Source organism: Cottoperca gobio, chromosome 15 (genome assembly GCF_900634415.1).
Source record: "Cottoperca gobio chromosome 15, fCotGob3.1, whole genome shotgun sequence".
NCBI lineage: Eukaryota > Metazoa > Chordata > Actinopteri > Perciformes > Bovichtidae > Cottoperca > Cottoperca gobio.
In genome coordinates, this window is record NC_041369.1 from 24,581,185 (window position 1) to 24,599,853 (window position 18,669).

The window sequence follows — 18,669 nt, forward strand, 5'->3', positions numbered from 1 at the left end:
CACACAGACACACACACACACAGACACACACCCTCTTCTGTGTGTGTCTGTGTGTGTGTGTGTGTGTGTGTGTGTGTGTGTGTGTGTGTGTGTGTACAGTAACCTGAATCTATAAAATATATTCTCATTATTAGTAAATAGTAAAGTAATGATTTATGAATGAATTATTCTAAGGGGTGGAAATAATTCTACTGAATAGTCATTTATTTCTCATAATCGTAAAAAAACATTTGTACAGATTGGAAAACGTGGGAACACCATGGACATGTTGGAGTCCAAAGATCCTGACAGAGAATATTGATATGAATATCACACACACACACACACACACACACACTATGAATGGGTGTAGTCCAGCAGTCTTTGTGTGTCTGTGTGTGAGTGTTAACACGTGTTCCTGCTGGGACGAGCATCTGCTTCTTTTTCAGTACAGGAAGGGGAAGCACCAACACACACACACACACACACACACACACACACACACACAAATATGCACACACACACACACACACACACTTCATGCATGTAGAAAATACAGGAGGAAGCAAGAAGATGGAGATAAGGCACACAGCTAAATGTGTGTTAAATACTAAATACTACAATACGATATAAATAAGATGTAATGTCAGAAAATGTTTAACAGCGATGACACAACATAGTGTGTGTGTGTGTGTGTGTGTGGGTGTGTGTGTGGTGAGTGTATTAAAGTCTCCAGCCAGCTGTCTGTAACATGCTTCTCTCTGTAGATCACTAACAGATCGTAGACGTATTCCAGCAGCTCCAGTTTGATATGAGAAATCCTCTGAATACCAAAGAACACTGAAGATATTGTCTCTCTCTCACACACACACACACACACACACACACACACACACACACACACACACACACACACACACACACACACTGAATGTTTGTTTGCATGTAATAAACAGTCAGGGGTTCTTATCGTTTGTTTGTCCAGTTTCCTTCCAGAGGTCAGACTGAGTTCATGACACATCTCCAGTGTGTTCTCTCTCGTGCGTCACGATGTTCTTATTGTTGCTTAGTTTAAAGAGTAAAAGGTGCGGGCAGCATTATACCTCACATGTTTTACAGCTCTGAACTCTGGGACTCGGCTCTTAATGACACAGAAGTGCCAGAAAGAGCAAAGAAACGTGGACGTTTGAATTCATCATTTGAGTTCATTGAACCTACATTTAGTTGATCCGGTGCTTGATTGACAGTCTGTAACAGTTTCCATCACACACCATGTAAACAAACACACCTCATATAATAAACAAGATGTGTTGGGGTAGAACATCAGCAGCTGGAGAAGACGAATCCAACATGAGGCTGCTGTCATGTGACATGTACATGAATATAATCCCACTCAGGTCCACAGATTAGAATCTCAGATATCATCGATTAACACTGCAGGGTCCTGCTGACTGCAGGGTCCTGCTGACTGCAGGGTCCTGCTGTCTGCAGGGTTCTGCTGTCTGCAGGGTCCTGCTGTCTGCAGGGTCCTGCTGACTGCAGGGTCCTGCTGTCTGCAGGGTTCTGCTGTCTGCAGGGTCCTGCTGTCTGCAGGGTCCTGCTGACTGCAGGGTCCTGCTGACTGCAGGGTCCTGCTGGAATTGGGACAAAAAACACATTTTTGTTTAGTTTTTTAAATAGTATGCGTGGGGGGGGGGGTCACGCCCTCTCCTCCTGTGACAGCGTTGTCTTGGCAATTGAGCAAGAGTTCATCCGCGGAATTAATATGCTACACACACACACACACACACACACACACACACACACACACAGCCTGATAGAAAACACCTGCTGTCTGCAACACAACTTAGTTTATATCACACACACACACACACACACACACACACACACACTGAAGAGAGAGAGAGTGTGTGTGTGAGAGAATATTTACAGCAGTGATTTAGATTTAGTCTGCTTTGTCAGACACAGGAAACCTCTCCCTTACACACACACACACACACACACACACACACACACACACACCTTACAGGAACAATGAGCCTATGGGATGCTGAGAACACACGCGCACACACAGGAAACACGTACACTATGGAGCTAATTAGATTATTATAGCTGATTATTCATATCCAACTATTTTGACAATCGATTCAACTTTCTTGTAAGTTTTCATCTTAAATGTCTTTAAATTCTGTTAAAGTAACAAAACAAGACTTTTAAATCTTCACTTTGAGGAACTGAGACAAACATGTTCCACCAAAACCAAACCTTTGATCTGGAAACTAATTAACTGTTAGAATACAAAAGCTTTTTCCAGAACTTTCAGTTTCCTGTCGCGCTCTTCCTCAGCCGTCACCATGTTGTCCAACATCTCGTTACGTCTTTGTGTCCCGTGCAGATGAGCGGGAGGCGGTGCAGAAGAAGACCTTCACTAAGTGGGTGAACTCTCACCTGTCCAGAGTCTCCGGCAGGATCACAGACCTGTACATGGACCTGAGGGACGGACGCATGCTCATCAAGCTGCTGGAGGTTCTGTCAGGAGAGAGACTGGTGAGTGGACAGGCTTTTATTTTGAAAGGGCAGCAGAGAAGGGAAATATCAGGCTTTTTACAAAGTTAACGAGAAGTTGAAGCCTCACAGCAGGTAACAGGAACAACACACTCTCTGTTCTCAGCATCCTGCTGCAACGTTTCTGTTTCATTTGAAAGATTCTGTTATTCTACTATAGTGTATACACTATAGTATATTCTGCAGAATATACTATAGTGTAGAATAACAGAATCTATTGTTCTATAGTTGCTCATTTTAACTGTGCAGTTAAAAAGAATAAATAATGTAAAAGAATGTGCTGACAAATTGTATTTTTCATAACGTGACAAAATAAAATAAGAAGCTAATATATTAAATAAAGAGACAAACATGCGTAATAAAATAAAATAAGCAGCTAACATATTAAATAAGGAGATACGTTGGTCTCCTGGCACTGTGGTGCAAATGTATAATTTAAATGTTATTTCTGACAAACATTACACCAGAATGAGTTAAATTAAGCAGCAAACGTTGTGAACGACACTTTTTAATGAGATTCTTCTCATTTCAAACACCATCAGTGTATAAAACATGTGTTTTCAGAGCAAAAGATAAATAAAACAAATGACATTAATTATTATTGTCTCTTGTGAGCGAGAACCTGAATCTGCGCCTGTATTAAAAGACTTTCTGTGTTTCCTCTCATACGTTCTGACACTTTCATTTATTTCCTCCGGCTGCACACACACACTGCTGTGTCTCATCTTTAATTAGGACGCTCTGTCTGCACCTCAAATCAAATCAAATCAAATTTATTTGTATAGCCCAATATCACAAATTATACATTTGTCTCAGTCCTTAGACCCTCTGTCCTTAGACACTCTGTTCTTAGACCCTATGTCCTTAGACACTCTGTCCTTAGACCCTTTGTCCTTAGACCCTCTGTCCTTAGACCCTCTGTCCTTAGACCCTCTGTCCTCAGACCCTCTGTCCTTAGACCTTCTGTCGTTACACCCTCTGTCCTTAGACCCTCTGTCCTCAGACCCTCTGTCCTTAGACCCTCTGTCCTTACACCCTCTGTCCTTAGACCCTCGCATCGCACAAGGAAAAACTTCCTAAAAGAAACCCCATAATTAAAGGGGGAAACATGTTAGAAACCTCAGGGAGAGACTGAGGAGGGATCCCTCTCCCAGGACGGACAGACGTGCAATAGATGTCGTGTGTACAGGATAAACAACATAGTACAAATACAACATTTGACAGAAATGATGTTGTGTTGAAAAAGAGAAAGTTTGGATGAATCCAGGAAAATGTCAAAAAGGCTTCCTGGTGTCCAGCAGGACCAGGGCAGCAGGCGCAGCCACGATTCATGATCCTGACGTGAACTTTATCAGTGGCAACCTGCCACATGAGACACAGACACTCCGGGGATGATGCCCCGGATGATGAGTTAGTAACAACATTTACATAAATGCATACAGATAGAGAGGGAGAAGAAGAGAGGGAGGGGAGGAGAGAGGAAGAGAAGGAAGAGAGCAGGGAGGTGTCCCCCGGCAGTCTAAGCCTATAGCAGCATAACTAGGGGCTGATCCAGGGCAAACCTGAGCCAGCCCTAACTATAAGCTTTATCAAAAAGGAAAGTCTTTAGCCTGCTCTTAAATGTGGAGAGGGTGTCTGCCTCCCGAACACAAACTGGAACACAAACCTCAGCAACGTCTCACTTTTACTTTCTTTCATGCAGAGACCAGTTAAAGTTCCAGAAGTTAAACGTTCATGTTCTGAACACAGGAAGGACAGAGGGTTTCATTTGATGCATAAATAAGATACGGAAGAGTTTTAGGGCCGATATGAGACGAAGACTTTTTTTAATTTGCATTTAGAGAATAAGATGTTGACAATAAAGTAGAACTTTCAACCTTCTGTGCCAGAAATAAATATACACCATAAACACCCATCTGTTAAATAAATATATCTCAGCTATTATATCTCAGTTATTGTTGTTTATTTATTTTTAGAATTATAATAAATATTATTTTATAATTTTTATTTATTTTTATTTATTTATTGTTGTTATTATTATTATTATTATTATTATTATTATTAGAATTAATATCCAGAAAGTAAAAATAGATCTTCCTCCCACGACCTCTGGACTAAACTGAGTATAATATATAATATATAATATTAATACAGTATTAACAGTGTAAACATGGCCCTTCTGCATAACCTTTCATATGTTGTATATTATTCTGAGAATACTTTGGATTTGAATACAAGAGTATTCTATTAAAAATAACAATAATAATAATAATAATAATAATAATAATAATAATAATAATAATATCTGACAGTTCATCATCTTTCACGGAGTTTTTAACACAAAGCAGCCGACACATAAAATACCACATCAGTGCAAAGAGATAAAGAAATGTAATAAGTCAGAAATGACTGTTAATACATATAAACTGATAAAGATCACTTAAATCCTCTCTAAGTGTTTGATCCTTGAATACTCTGAAATATAATCACGATGTTCAGTTTGTTGTCCTGTGTTGGATGATTTTATTAAGATTATAATTGAATATAGTTTAGTTAAAGTTGAAGCACAGGATCATAACAGTGTTGACGTCAGCTACGTCTTCACTCTGCAGGAAGCACTTCACACTTCCTGGTTGTTGAAGGTTGTAAATAAACTTCCATGCATTTTTGTTTTCAGCCCAAACCCACGAAGGGTCGGATGCGTATCCACTGTCTGGAGAACGTGGACAAAGCTCTGCAGTTCCTGAAGGAGCAGCGGGTTCACCTGGAGAACATGGGCTCGCACGACATCGTGGACGGGAACCACCGCCTCACTCTGGGGCTCATCTGGACCATCATCCTTCGCTTCCAGGTAAGAGGCAGCCGCACAACTCTGCACCCCGAGGAGAGGGGAGAAGGACGCACAGTTGATATGCTCCATCGTTTTCCATGTCAGCTCATTGTGCAACTTTGCAGCCCAAATTCAAACAAATGGAGTCAGTCGGTTCTTCTAGTACTCAATGTTCTTCTAGTACTCGATGTTCTTCTAGTACTCAATGTTCTTCTAGTACTCGATGTTCTTCTAGTACTCGATGCTCTTCTAGTACTCGATGTTCTTCTAGTACTCGATGTTCATCTAGCACTCCATGTTCTTCTAGCACTCCATGTTCTTCTAGCACTCGATGCTCTTCTAGCACTCGATGCTCTTCTAGCACTCGATGCTCTTCTAGCACTCGATGTTCTTCTAGCACTCGATGCTCTTCTAGCACTCGATGCTATTCTAGCACTCGATGCTCTTCTAGCACTCCATGTTCTTCTAGCACTCCATGTTCTTCTAGCACTCCATGTTCTTCTAGCACTCCATGTTCTTCTAGCACTCGATGCTCTTCTAGCACTCGATGCTATTCTAGCACTCGATGCTCTTCTAGCACTCGATGCTCTTCTAGCACTCGATGTTCTTCTAGAACTCGATGTTCTTTTAGCACTCCATGTTCTTCTAGCACTCCATGTTCTTCTAGCACTCCATGTTCTTCTAGAACGCCATGTTCTTCTAGCACTCCATGTTCTTCTAGTACTCGATGTTCTTCTAGCACTCCATGTTCTTCTAGCACTCCATGTTCTTCTAGAACTCGATGTTCTTTTAGCACTCCATGTTCTTCTAGCACTCCATGTTCTTCTAGCACTCCATGTTCTTCTAGAACTCGATGTTCTTTTAGCACTCCATGTTCTTCTAGCACTCCATGTTCTTCTAGCACTCGATGCTCTTCTAGCACTCGATGCTCTTCTAGCACTCCATGTTCTTCTAGCACTCCATGTTCTTCTAGCACTCCATGTTCTTCTAGAACGCCATGTTCTTCTAGCACTCCATGTTCTTCTAGTACTCGATGTTCTTCTAGCACTCCATGTTCTTCTAGCACTCCATGTTCTTCTAGAACTCCATGTTCTTTTAGCACTCCATGTTCTTCTAGCACTCCATGTTCTTCTAGCACTCCATGTTCTTCTAGCACTCCATGTTCTTCTAGAACTCGATGTTCTTTTAGCACTCCATGTTCTTCTAGCACTCCATGTTCTTCTAGCACTCGATGCTCTTCTAGCACTCGATGCTCTTCTAGTACTCGATGTTCTTCTAGTACTCGATGTTCTTCTAGCACTCCATGTTCTTCTAGCACTCGATGCTATTCTAGTACTCGATGCTCTTCTAGTACTCCATGTTCTTCTAGTACTCCATGTTCTTCTAGCACTCCATGTTCTTCTAGTACTCGATGTTCTTCTAGCACTCCATGTTCTTCTAGCACTCCATGTTCTTCTAGCACTCGATGCTATTCTAGTACTCGATGCTCTTCTAGCACTCCATGTTCTTCTAGTACTCCATGTTCTTCTAGCACTCGATGTTCTTCGAGCACTCGATGTTCTTCTAGTACTCGATGCTCTTCTAGTACTCCATGTTCTTCTAGCACTCGATGTTCTTCTAGTACTCGATGCTCTTCTAGTACTCCATGCTCTTCTAGAACTCGATGCTATTCTAGTACTCGATGCTCTTCTAGTACTCCATGTTCTTCTAGCACTCGATGTTCTTCTAGTACTCCATGTTCTTCTAGTACTCCATGTTCTTCTAGCACTCCATGTTCTTCGAGCACTCGATGTTCTTCTAGTACTCGATGCTCTTCTAGTACTCCATGTTCTTCTAGTACTCGATGTTCTTCTAGCACTCCATGTTCTTCTAGCACTCCATGTTCTTCTAGAACTCGATGTTCTTTTAGCACTCCATGTTCTTCTAGCACTCCATGTTCTTCTAGCACTCCATGTTCTTCTAGAACTCGATGTTCTTTTAGCACTCCATGTTCTTCTAGCACTCCATGTTCTTCTAGCACTCCATGTTCTTCTAGCACTCGATGCTCTTCTAGTACTCGATGCTCTTCTAGCACTCCATGTTCTTCTAGCACTCCATGTTCTTCTAGCACTCCATGTTCTTCTAGAACGCCATGTTCTTCTAGCACTCCATGTTCTTCTAGTACTCGATGTTCTTCTAGCACTCCATGTTCTTCTAGCACTCCATGTTCTTCTAGAACTCGATGTTCTTTTAGCACTCCATGTTCTTCTAGCACTCCATGTTCTTCTAGCACTCCATGTTCTTCTAGCACTCCATGTTCTTCTAGAACTCGATGTTCTTTTAGCACTCCATGTTCTTCTAGCACTCCATGTTCTTCTAGCACTCGATGCTCTTCTAGCACTCGATGCTCTTCTAGTACTCGATGTTCTTCTAGTACTCGATGTTCTTCTAGCACTCCATGTTCTTCTAGCACTCGATGCTATTCTAGTACTCGATGCTCTTCTAGTACTCCATGTTCTTCTAGCACTCCATGTTCTTCTAGTACTCGATGTTCTTCTAGCACTCCATGTTCTTCTAGCACTCCATGTTCTTCTAGTACTCGATGTTCTTCTAGCACTCCATGTTCTTCTAGCACTCCATGTTCTTCTAGAACTCGATGTTCTTTTAGCACTCCATGTTCTTTTAGCACTCCATGTTCTTCTAGCACTCCATGTTCTTCTAGCACTCCATGTTCTTCTAGTACTCCATGTTCTTCTAGCACTCCATGTTCTTCTAGTACTCAATGTTCTTCTAGTACTCGATGTTCTTCTAGTACTCGATGTTCTTCTAGTACTCGATGCTCTTCTAGTACTCGATGCTCTTCTAGTACTCGATGTTCTTCTAGTACTCGATGTTCATCTAGCACTCCATGTTCTTCTAGTACTCCATGTTCTTCTAGCACTCGATGTTCTTCGAGCACTCGATGTTCTTCTAGTACTCGATGCTCTTCTAGTACTCCATGTTCTTCTAGCACTCGATGTTCTTCTAGTACTCGATGCTCTTCTAGTACTCCATGCTCTTCTAGAACTCGATGCTATTCTAGTACTCGATGCTCTTCTAGTACTCCATGTTCTTCTAGCACTCGATGTTCTTCTAGTACTCCATGTTCTTCTAGTACTCCATGTTCTTCTAGCACTCGATGTTCTTCGAGCACTCGATGTTCTTCTAGTACTCGATGCTCTTCTAGTACTCCATGTTCTTCTAGTACTCGATGTTCTTCTAGCACTCCATGTTCTTCTAGCACTCCATGTTCTTCTAGAACTCGATGTTCTTTTAGCACTCCATGTTCTTCTAGCACTCCATGTTCTTCTAGCACTCCATGTTCTTCTAGAACTCGATGTTCTTTTAGCACTCCATGTTCTTCTAGCACTCCATGTTCTTCTAGCACTCCATGTTCTTCTAGCACTCGATGCTCTTCTAGTACTCGATGCTCTTCTAGCACTCCATGTTCTTCTAGCACTCCATGTTCTTCTAGCACTCCATGTTCTTCTAGAACGCCATGTTCTTCTAGCACTCCATGTTCTTCTAGTACTCGATGTTCTTCTAGCACTCCATGTTCTTCTAGCACTCCATGTTCTTCTAGAACTCGATGTTCTTTTAGCACTCCATGTTCTTCTAGCACTCCATGTTCTTCTAGCACTCCATGTTCTTCTAGCACTCCATGTTCTTCTAGAACTCGATGTTCTTTTAGCACTCCATGTTCTTCTAGCACTCCATGTTCTTCTAGCACTCGATGCTCTTCTAGCACTCGATGCTCTTCTAGTACTCGATGTTCTTCTAGTACTCGATGTTCTTCTAGCACTCCATGTTCTTCTAGCACTCGATGCTATTCTAGTACTCGATGCTCTTCTAGTACTCCATGTTCTTCTAGCACTCCATGTTCTTCTAGTACTCGATGTTCTTCTAGCACTCCATGTTCTTCTAGCACTCCATGTTCTTCTAGCACTCGATGCTATTCTAGTACTCGATGCTCTTCTAGTACTCCATGTTCTTCTAGTACTCCATGTTCTTCTAGCACTCGATGTTCTTCTAGTACTCGATGCTCTTCTAGTACTCCATGTTCTTCTAGCACTCCATGTTCTTCTAGCACTCCATGTTCTTCTAGCACTCCATGTTCTTCTAGCACTTGATGCTCTTCTAGCACTCGATGCTCTTCTAGCACTCGATGCTCTTCTAGCACTCGATGTTCTTCTAGCACTCGATGCTCTTCTAGCACTCGATGCTCTTCTAGCACTCGATGCTATTCTAGCACTCGATGCTCTTCTAGCACTCCATGTTCTTCTAGCACTCGATGCTATTCTAGCACTCGATGCTCTTCTAGCACTCCATGCTATTCTAGCACTCGATGCTCTTCTAGCACTCCATGTTCTTCTAGCACTCCATGTTCTTCTAGCACTCCATGTTCTTCTAGCACTCGATGCTCTTCTAGCACTCGATGCTATTCTAGCACTCGATGCTCTTCTAGCACTCGATGTTCTTTTAGCACTCCATGTTCTTTTAGCACTCCATGTTCTTCTAGCACTCCATGTTCTTCTAGCACTCCATGTTCTTCTAGCACTCCATGTTCTTCTAGCACTCCATGTTCTTCTAGCACTCCATGTTCTTCTAGAACTCGATGTTCTTTTAGCACTCCATGTTCTTCTAGCACTCCATGTTCTTCTAGCACTCCATGTTCTTCTAGAACTCGATGTTCTTCTATTACTCGATGCTCTTCTAGTACTCGATGTTCTTCTAGCACTCCATGTTCTTCTAGCACTCCATGTTCTTCTAGCACTCGATGCTCTTCTAGTACTCCATGTTCTTCTAGTACTCCATGTTCTTCTAGCACTCGATGTTCTTCTAGTACTCGATGCTCTTCTAGTACTCCATGCTCTTCTAGAACTCGATGCTATTCTAGTACTCGATGCTCTTCTAGTACTCCATGTTCTTCTAGTACTCCATGTTCTTCTAGTACTCCATGTTCTTCTAGCACTCCATGTTCTTCTAGTACTCCATGTTCTTCTAGCACTCCATGTTCTTCTAGTACTCCATGTTCTTCTAGCACTCGATGTTCTTCTAGTACTCCATGTTCTTCTAGCACTCCATGTTCTTCTAGTACTCCATGTTCTTCTAGCACTCGATGTTCTTCTAGTACTCCATGTTCTTCTAGTACTCCATGTTCTTCTAGCACTCGATGTTCTTCGAGCACTCGATGTTCTTCTAGTACTCGATGCTCTTCTAGTACTCCATGTTCTTCTAGCACTCGATGTTCTTCTAGTACTCGATGCTCTTCTAGTACTCCATGCTCTTCTAGAACTCGATGCTATTCTAGTACTCGATGCTCTTCTAGTACTCCATGTTCTTCTAGCACTCGATGTTCTTCTAGTACTCCATGTTCTTCTAGTACTCCATGTTCTTCTAGCACTCGATGTTCTTCGAGCACTCGATGTTCTTCTAGTACTCGATGCTCTTCTAGTACTCCATGTTCTTCTAGTACTCCATGTTCTTCTAGCACTCCATGTTCTTCTAGCACTCCATGTTCTTCTAGCACTCCATGTTCTTCTAGCACTCGATGCTTTGGTTCATTTGTTAGCAGACTTTCTCCTCTAAACTTCTTCCTTTAATAACTGTTTAATGCTGAAAGTATTTCACAAACAAAAACAAAAATGAGAAAACAGATCCAAACTGCTGGAACATGTATATATTGTATATTATATATTGTGCAGAAAGTTACTTTGCAGTTTGTTGGTTTTGCTTCCAAAAAGACTCTGAGGTTGATTGCATCTAATAATTTGTATGTTAATCATAAAACATAAATTGAAGCATCATTAATATGTTTAATTAAAAGATAAATGACTTATGCTTGATGTTAAATCCTTTCTAATCCTAAAAATGTGACATTGCTGAATCTTTAATCATTTCCTGAAAGATTCATATTTCACGGTTCTTTGGACATTTCTGAAGTGAGAAGACAGTTGAACGTCCCTGAGGGTCTTTATCTGCTTCACACACATGAAGTGACCTCACTCGTCATTTTACTGTATGTTGATCTTGTTGTCGTGTCACTCGAGCGATGATGACGTCATCCGGCGCAGTGAACAGTTGGGGAAATGGGGTGAAAAGGATTTAGCTTCTATAAGCCGTGAGGATTAAAAAAACTCTTTTTAGTGGTTTTAAATCCTGCAGTGGGTGAAATGGAGCCGAGTGCACATTGACAGAAGGACAACAGTGTGTGTGTGTGTGTGTGTGTGTGTGTGTGTGTGTGTGTGTCATATATGCTTTGCATGTTGATGTTGCTGATTTGTGGTTCAGGCTTTTGTCAGGCTGATACTGATGGATGTCAATCAATGAAGGTGAGAAGTTCTTGTGTTCACGCGCTCTCGTTCTTTCTTTGTGAGGAACAAGTACGAGAGTTTAAGAGAGTTTGCAAATTGAGGATCTTTTTTGAACATTTGCTTGAAAGTGAGGATGTGTTTGGAAAGTGTGGACGCGTTTGACTTTCTGAAAAATGAGGACATGTGAGGTGTTTTTATACACTAAGGACATTTATCGACAGAGTGCGCGTTAAGAAATGAGGACATCTTTATAAAATGAGGACATTTTCTATATAATTAGGATTTTATTTCTTTATTTGGATATTTTTGGAAAATTAGGACATTTTTGGACAGTGAGGACATCTTTAGAAAGTGTGCAACTTTGAAAATAGGAGACATTTTTGGAGAGTGCACTTTCTTAAAAAGTATGGACGTTTTTGGAAAGTCAGGACATTTTTATGAATTGTGCACAAAATTAAGGACCTCACTCAAAAAAAAAAATCTTTTGAAAATTAGGACACGTTTGGAAAGTACGTTCAATTTTTTAAAAGTATGGACATTTTTGAAAAGTCAAAAAACATTTCAGAAAGTGACGACTTCACCTGGTAAGAACCAGGTGAAGAATATATTATAAATGTCCTCACAAGTATGGAAGTGCAATGTGTGTGTGTGTGTGTGTGTTGACAGTGAGGACGCATCCTGTCAGCGGTGGTGGTCCTCACATTGTATGGATTACAAGAACAAGTGTTTAAAAGCAAAGGCTCTTTTGTTTCGGGATGCAGTGAAGTCGGTTTACACTCCTAATCTTTTTACAGCCTCCTTTAAACCTCTAATATCAATTATTAATTATTATTCATACTATCAATACTACATCTGTTAGTCCCTTTGTTTCACTGTGTTTATTATTGTGTTAGGGATCACATGACATGATTCCTTTACGGAAGCATCTGGAAGTTGCATTAAATCAGTAATGAGGGAAAACATATTTAATAAAACTAAATAATCTAAACAGAAAGTTTACATTTCTGCATGAATGCATTTAATCAGCCGTCAAATGCAATGAAGAACGTTTATTCTGTCAGGTTCAGTCTCAGAAAGACAACTCTACACTAAATCTAACTTCAGTTGAGTTTGTATTTAATCCTCAAATGTAGGATTAAAAGATAATTCCTTATTTCTTACTGTGTGTCTCAGATCCAGGACATCAGCGTGGAGACGGAGGACAACAAGGAGAAGAAGTCGGCTAAAGATGCTCTGCTGCTCTGGTGTCAGATGAAGACGGCGGGGTGAGAGTTTTAAAAGTTCAGACTACATTTCCCATCAGCCTCTAGTTCTGCTGGATTCATGATTAAATCTTCTTCCTGTCCAGATATCCAAACGTCAACATCCACAACTTCAGCACCAGCTGGAGAGACGGGATGGCCTTCAACGCTCTCATCCACAAACACAGGTAGGAGCTCACACACACACACACACACACACACACACACACACACACACACACACACACACACACACAGGCCTTATCAGAGGCCGTATGTAAGGTGGTGCCATACGATGCAGGGCCTTAAAAGCCTCAAGTTAAAATGTTAAAATCGATCTAAAACGATCATTATCCCAAACCAGCTGTTTACTTAAAAAACGACTAAATATCAACAGATTGTCTCAGTAAAAAGATAATTTAATGTTCTTATCATCCTACCATAATCATTTTAATATGTTCTCTAACATCATATCACAGTCTCTACTTTTCTGACGTCATGAGAACCTTTGATCACTTCTGTGATCACGTGAAGAACAAATGTTCTCCACAAACACATGAGGCCTCTGCAACAGCTGATCACGACGTGCAACCTTTCGTTATGCACGTTAATAAAGATAAAATATTCCGTTTGAAGAGTTGAGCAGAAGAAGAGCAAAACTGCAAATAAGTCAAATCCACATCTGAGACGCACGGGAAGGATTCAGAGCCCCGAGGGAAAGACATTCATTCCAATTAAAAATATGTTATGATAGTTTCATCAGCCTGCAGAGAACTCCAAATAAACTTCATGCTGGAAAATAAAAGTAACATTTGTTGCACCGAATAAGGAATAAATAAGATTTAATAAGTATTTAAAACCTTTTAGAGTCTTGCTCTTCAGGGGAACTACATTTCTGTCTTTATTAGATTCTTTTATTGTTTTATTTGTTTAATTCCCGTCTTCAGACCGGACATGATCGACTTCGATAAGCTGAAGAAATCAAACGCTCACCACAACCTGCAGAATGCCTTCAACCTGGCCGAGCAACACCTGGGCCTCACCAAGCTGCTGGACGCTGAGGGTGAGCACACACACACACACACACACACACACACACACACACACACACAGGATGCACTCTGACCTTTGTTGTGTGTGTGTGCAGACATCAGCGTGGACCACCCGGATGAGAAGTCCATCATCACCTACGTGGTGACTTACTACCACTACTTCTCCAAGATGAAGGCGCTGAAGGTGGAGGGGAAGAGGATCGGCAAGGTGACGCCTCAGATATGTTCTCCGCTCGGCAGAACTTGTAGCAGATATTGTATTTATTATATACGTCTCCTCCTCTCTTCAGGTTTTGGACAACGCCATCGAGACTGAGAAGATGATCGAGAAGTACGAGTCTCTGGCGTCGGACCTGCTGGAGTGGATCGAGCAGACCATCATCATCCTCAACAACAGGAAGTTTGCAAACTCTCTGGTGGGCGTCCAGCAGCAGCTGCAGGCCTTCAACACCTACAGGACCGTGGAGAAACCCCCGAAGTCAGTGCACACACACACACACACACACACACACACACACACACTGGGATCACTTTCAACCTCTTTACTTTACTGTAATTATAGAGAAAATATACACAAAGTTATTTAAGGAAAACTTGTAGTTTACTGTGTGTGTGTGTGTGTGTGTGTGTGTGTGTGTGTGTGTGTGTGTGTGTGTGTGTGTGTGTATCTGTGTGTGTGTGTGTGTGTGTGTGTGTGTGTGTGTGTGTGTGTGTGTGTATCTGTGTGTGTGTGTGTGTGTGTGTGTGTGTGTGTATCTGTGTGTGTGTGTGTGTGTGTGTGTGTGTGTGTATCTGTGTGTGTGTGTGTGTGTGTGTGTGTGTGTGTGTGTGTGTGTGTATCTGTGTGTGTGTGTGTGTGTGTGTGTATCTGTGTGTGTGTGTGTATCTGTGTGTGTGTGTGTGTATCTGTGTGTGTGTGTGTGTGTATCTGTGTGTGTGTGTGTGTGTGTGTGTGTGTGTGTGTGTGTGTGTGTGTGCAGGTTCACAGAGAAAGGGAACCTGGAGGTTCTTCTGTTCACCATCCAGAGTAAGATGAGGGCGAACAACCAGAAGGTGTACACTCCTCGAGAGGGGAAACTCATCTCCGACATCAACAAGGTCGTTTATAAATATTTATATTTATACATTTGTTTTATTTATTACAAGTTATTTGCATAAACGATCTATTTAAAAAGTATAGATCACAAAGATCTGCAGTTAAATATCCAGCTCTCAGAATCTTTCACTAAATGAACTTTGTGCTCACCTGTTTTGCTTGTTGTGTGCGTTTGTTTTAGGCATGGGAGCGTCTGGAGAAGGCAGAGCACGAGCGGGAGCTGGCGCTGAGGACGGAGCTGATCCGCCAGGAGAAGCTGGAGCAGCTCGCACGACGCTTCGACCGCAAAGCCGCCATGAGAGAGACGTGGCTGAGTGAGAACCAGCGGCTGGTCTCCCAGGTGACACACTTCATATTACACATGTGTTACACGTGTAATAATTATATATTAAACATATATTCATCATGTGTTAAAGTGTTACAATAATAATAATAACTTCTTAATAACTGTTCTCTGTCCTTCCTTTTTATCCTCTCTCCTCTCCTTGTCTCCTCTCCTTGTCTCCTCTCTCCTCTCCTTGTCTCTTCTCCTTGTCTCCTCTCTCCTCTCCTTGTCTCCTCTCCTTGTCTCCTCTCTCATCTCCTCACCTTGTCTCCTCTCCTTGTCTCTTCTCTCCTCTCCTTGTCTCCTCTTTCATCTCCTCACCTTGTCTCCTCTCCTTGTCTCCTCTCTCCTCCTCTCCTTGTCTCCTCTCTCCTCTCCTTGTCTCCTCTCCTTGTCTCCTTGTCTCCTCTCCTTGTCTCCTCTCTCCTCTCCTTGTCTCCTCTCTCCTCTCATTGTCTCCTCTCTCCTCTTCTCTCTCATCTCCTCTCCTTGTTTCCTCTCCTTGTCTCCTCTCTTTGTCTCCTCTCTCCTCCTCTCCTTGTCTCCTCTCCTTGTCTCCTCTCGCCTCTCCTTGTCTCCTCTCTCCTCTCCTTGTCTCCTCTCTCCTCTCATTGTCTCCTCTCTCCTCTTCTCTCTCATCTCCTCTCCTTGTCTCCTCTCCTTGTCTCCTCTCCTTGTCTCCTCTCCTCTGTCTCCTCCAGGATAACTTTGGGTTTGACCTCCAGGCCGTAGAAGCAGCGACTAAGAAACATGAAGCCATAGAAACGGACATCTCAGCGTACGAGGAGCGAGTGCAGGTCGGGTTTTTAAAAACATTTCTGTCCTAATCTGTGGAGGAGGAACTCCAACAAGGTGGCATATTAACACGTGTCCCCTCACTGGTGCAGGCGGTGGTGTCCGTGGCGAGGGAGATGGAAACGGAGAGTTACCACGACATCAAACGCATCACGGCGAGGAAGGACAACGTGAACCGGCTGTGGGAGTATCTGCTGGAGCTGCTGAAGGCCCGCCGGCTGAGGCTGGAGCTCAACCTCGGCCTGCAGAGAGTCTTCCAGGAGATGCTCTACATCATGGACTGGATGGACGAGATGAAGGTGAGGGGACCAATCAGGACGGGGGAATTTAACCTTTGAACTCGTGTCTGAAGCTCCAGATGTGGAAACTGAAATCCTCGTCAGATTCTTAGTTTTTTGTTTTTTTCCAGATATTTCCTGGTTGGAATCTGAATTTGTTACATTTATTAATTATTTCATTATTGATAAATCTGCTGATTATTCTTATTCTTATTTTAATAACCTCTGACCTCTGACCCCCCCCCCCCCCTGCAGATGCTGCTGCTCTCCCAGGACTACGGGAAGCACCTGCTCGGGGTCGAGGACCTGCTGCAGAAACACGCGCTGGTGGAGGCCGACATCAGCAGCCAGGCCGACAGAGTCCGCAGCGTCAACCGCAACGCTCAGAAGTTCGCTGACGACATGGAGGGTGAGACAGGCAGGCAAACAGACTGGCAGAGAGAGAGAGACAGACAGACAGACAGGCAGAGAGACAGTCAGACAGGCAGAGAGACAGACAGGCAGACAGACAGACTGGCAGAGAGAGAGAGACAGACAGACAGACAGGCAGAGAGACAGACAGGCAGACAGACAGACTGGCAGAGAGAGAGAGACAGACAGTCAGACAGGCAGAGAGACAGACAGGCAGACAGACAGACTGGCAGAGAGAGACAGACAGACAGTCAGACAGGCAGAGAGACAGACAGGCAGACAGACAGACTGGCAGAGAGAGACAGACAGACAGTCAGACAGGCAGAGAGACAGACAGACAGACAGGCAGAGAGACAGACAGGCAGACAGACAGACTGGCAGACAGACAGACTGGCAGAGAGAGACAGACAGACAGGCAGAGAGACAGACAGACAGACTGGCAGAGAGAGAGAGACAGACAGTCAGACAGGCAGAGAGACAGACAGGCAGACAGACAGACTGGCAGAGAGAGAGAGACAGGCAGAGAGAGAGAGAGAGAGACAGGCAGACAGACATGCCAACATTTTAGTTACTTTATCTCTATATATTTTAGTTAATCTCTAAATTGTTGTCTCTAGACAATAGCAATGAACGAGCATTACAATCCTCTTCCTGCTCCTCCTCTTCCTCCTCCCCCCCCCCCAAGGGTACAAGCCCTGTGACCCTCAGATCATCAGGGACCGGGTCGCCCACATGGACTTCTGCTACCAGGAGCTGAGTCAGCTGGCGGCGGAGCGGCGCGCTCGCCTCGAGGAGTCGCGGCGCCTCTGGAAGTTCTTCTGGGAAATGGCCGAAGAGGTTTTTATTCTTACTGTGATTGTTGTTGTTGTTGTTGTTGTTGTTGTTGGTTTCCTGGGCTTCATGAGGAGTGACACGTTGTAACTGTGTCCTGCAGGAGGGATGGATCCGGGAGAAGGAGCAGATCCTATCCTCCGAGGATTACGGGAAGGATCTGACGGGAGCGCTGCGACTGCTGAGTCAGCACAAAGCCTTCGAAGACGAGATGAGCGGGCGAGCCGTCCACCTGCAGCAGACCATCAGGCAGGGCGAGGAGCTGGTGGCCAACGACCACTTTGGAGCCGACAAGATCAAAGAACGCATCCGGGACATCCAGGTGCTGCAGCCAACCACACCTGAGACTTCCTGTACACGAGTGACACCAACACATGTGCAACAAGCAGACGGACAATAAATACAGAGTTTTCTTGGTCCAGTTTAAATGATCACAACGATATAATTACAAAGAACTGAAGTCTTGTCGATTTAGTTTAATCTGTTGTTTCACGTTGTTACTTTATTTTGAAACTTGGCTCTAGCTTGTCGTACATCACAGTACAAGTACATCACTTGTGTACCTCTGTCTGCACGTGGTCTGAGACAATGTCCTCAATGTCCTCGTGTCTCTGCAGGAGCAGTGGGCGGCTCTGGAGCGTCTCTCTGCCGTCCGGAAGGCTCGTCTGCAGGAGGCCTGCAACCAGCACCAGTTCCAGGTGAACAATACAATCTCATACTTACCTTAGAAACGGATGGATTGGATTTATAAACACATTTATATTTATATATATAGATTTATAAACACTTTAAATTTATATTTATAGATTTATAAACACTTTTAATTTATATTTATATTTATAGATTTCTAAACACTTTTAATTTATATTTATATATATATAGATTTCTAAACACATTTATATTTATAGATTTATAAACACTTTTAATTTATATT

General features: G+C 42.8%; 1 protein-coding gene across 1 annotated transcript in view; it reads left to right on the forward strand.

The window, feature by feature from the left end:
• LOC115019659 (spectrin, beta, non-erythrocytic 1) overlaps positions 1 to 18,669 on the forward strand; it is an 80,184-nt gene that overhangs the window by 22,760 nt on the left and 38,755 nt on the right. Inside the window, 15 exon segments of the mRNA XM_029449120.1 lie at positions 2,375 to 2,526; positions 5,222 to 5,395; positions 12,880 to 12,971; positions 13,055 to 13,135; positions 13,895 to 14,010; positions 14,095 to 14,207; positions 14,290 to 14,477; positions 14,980 to 15,097; positions 15,277 to 15,435; positions 16,122 to 16,217; positions 16,308 to 16,514; positions 16,749 to 16,902; positions 17,590 to 17,741; positions 17,839 to 18,057; positions 18,353 to 18,433. Coding sequence (XP_029304980.1) covers positions 2,375 to 2,526; positions 5,222 to 5,395; positions 12,880 to 12,971; positions 13,055 to 13,135; positions 13,895 to 14,010; positions 14,095 to 14,207; positions 14,290 to 14,477; positions 14,980 to 15,097; positions 15,277 to 15,435; positions 16,122 to 16,217; positions 16,308 to 16,514; positions 16,749 to 16,902; positions 17,590 to 17,741; positions 17,839 to 18,057; positions 18,353 to 18,433 — 2,102 coding nt within the window.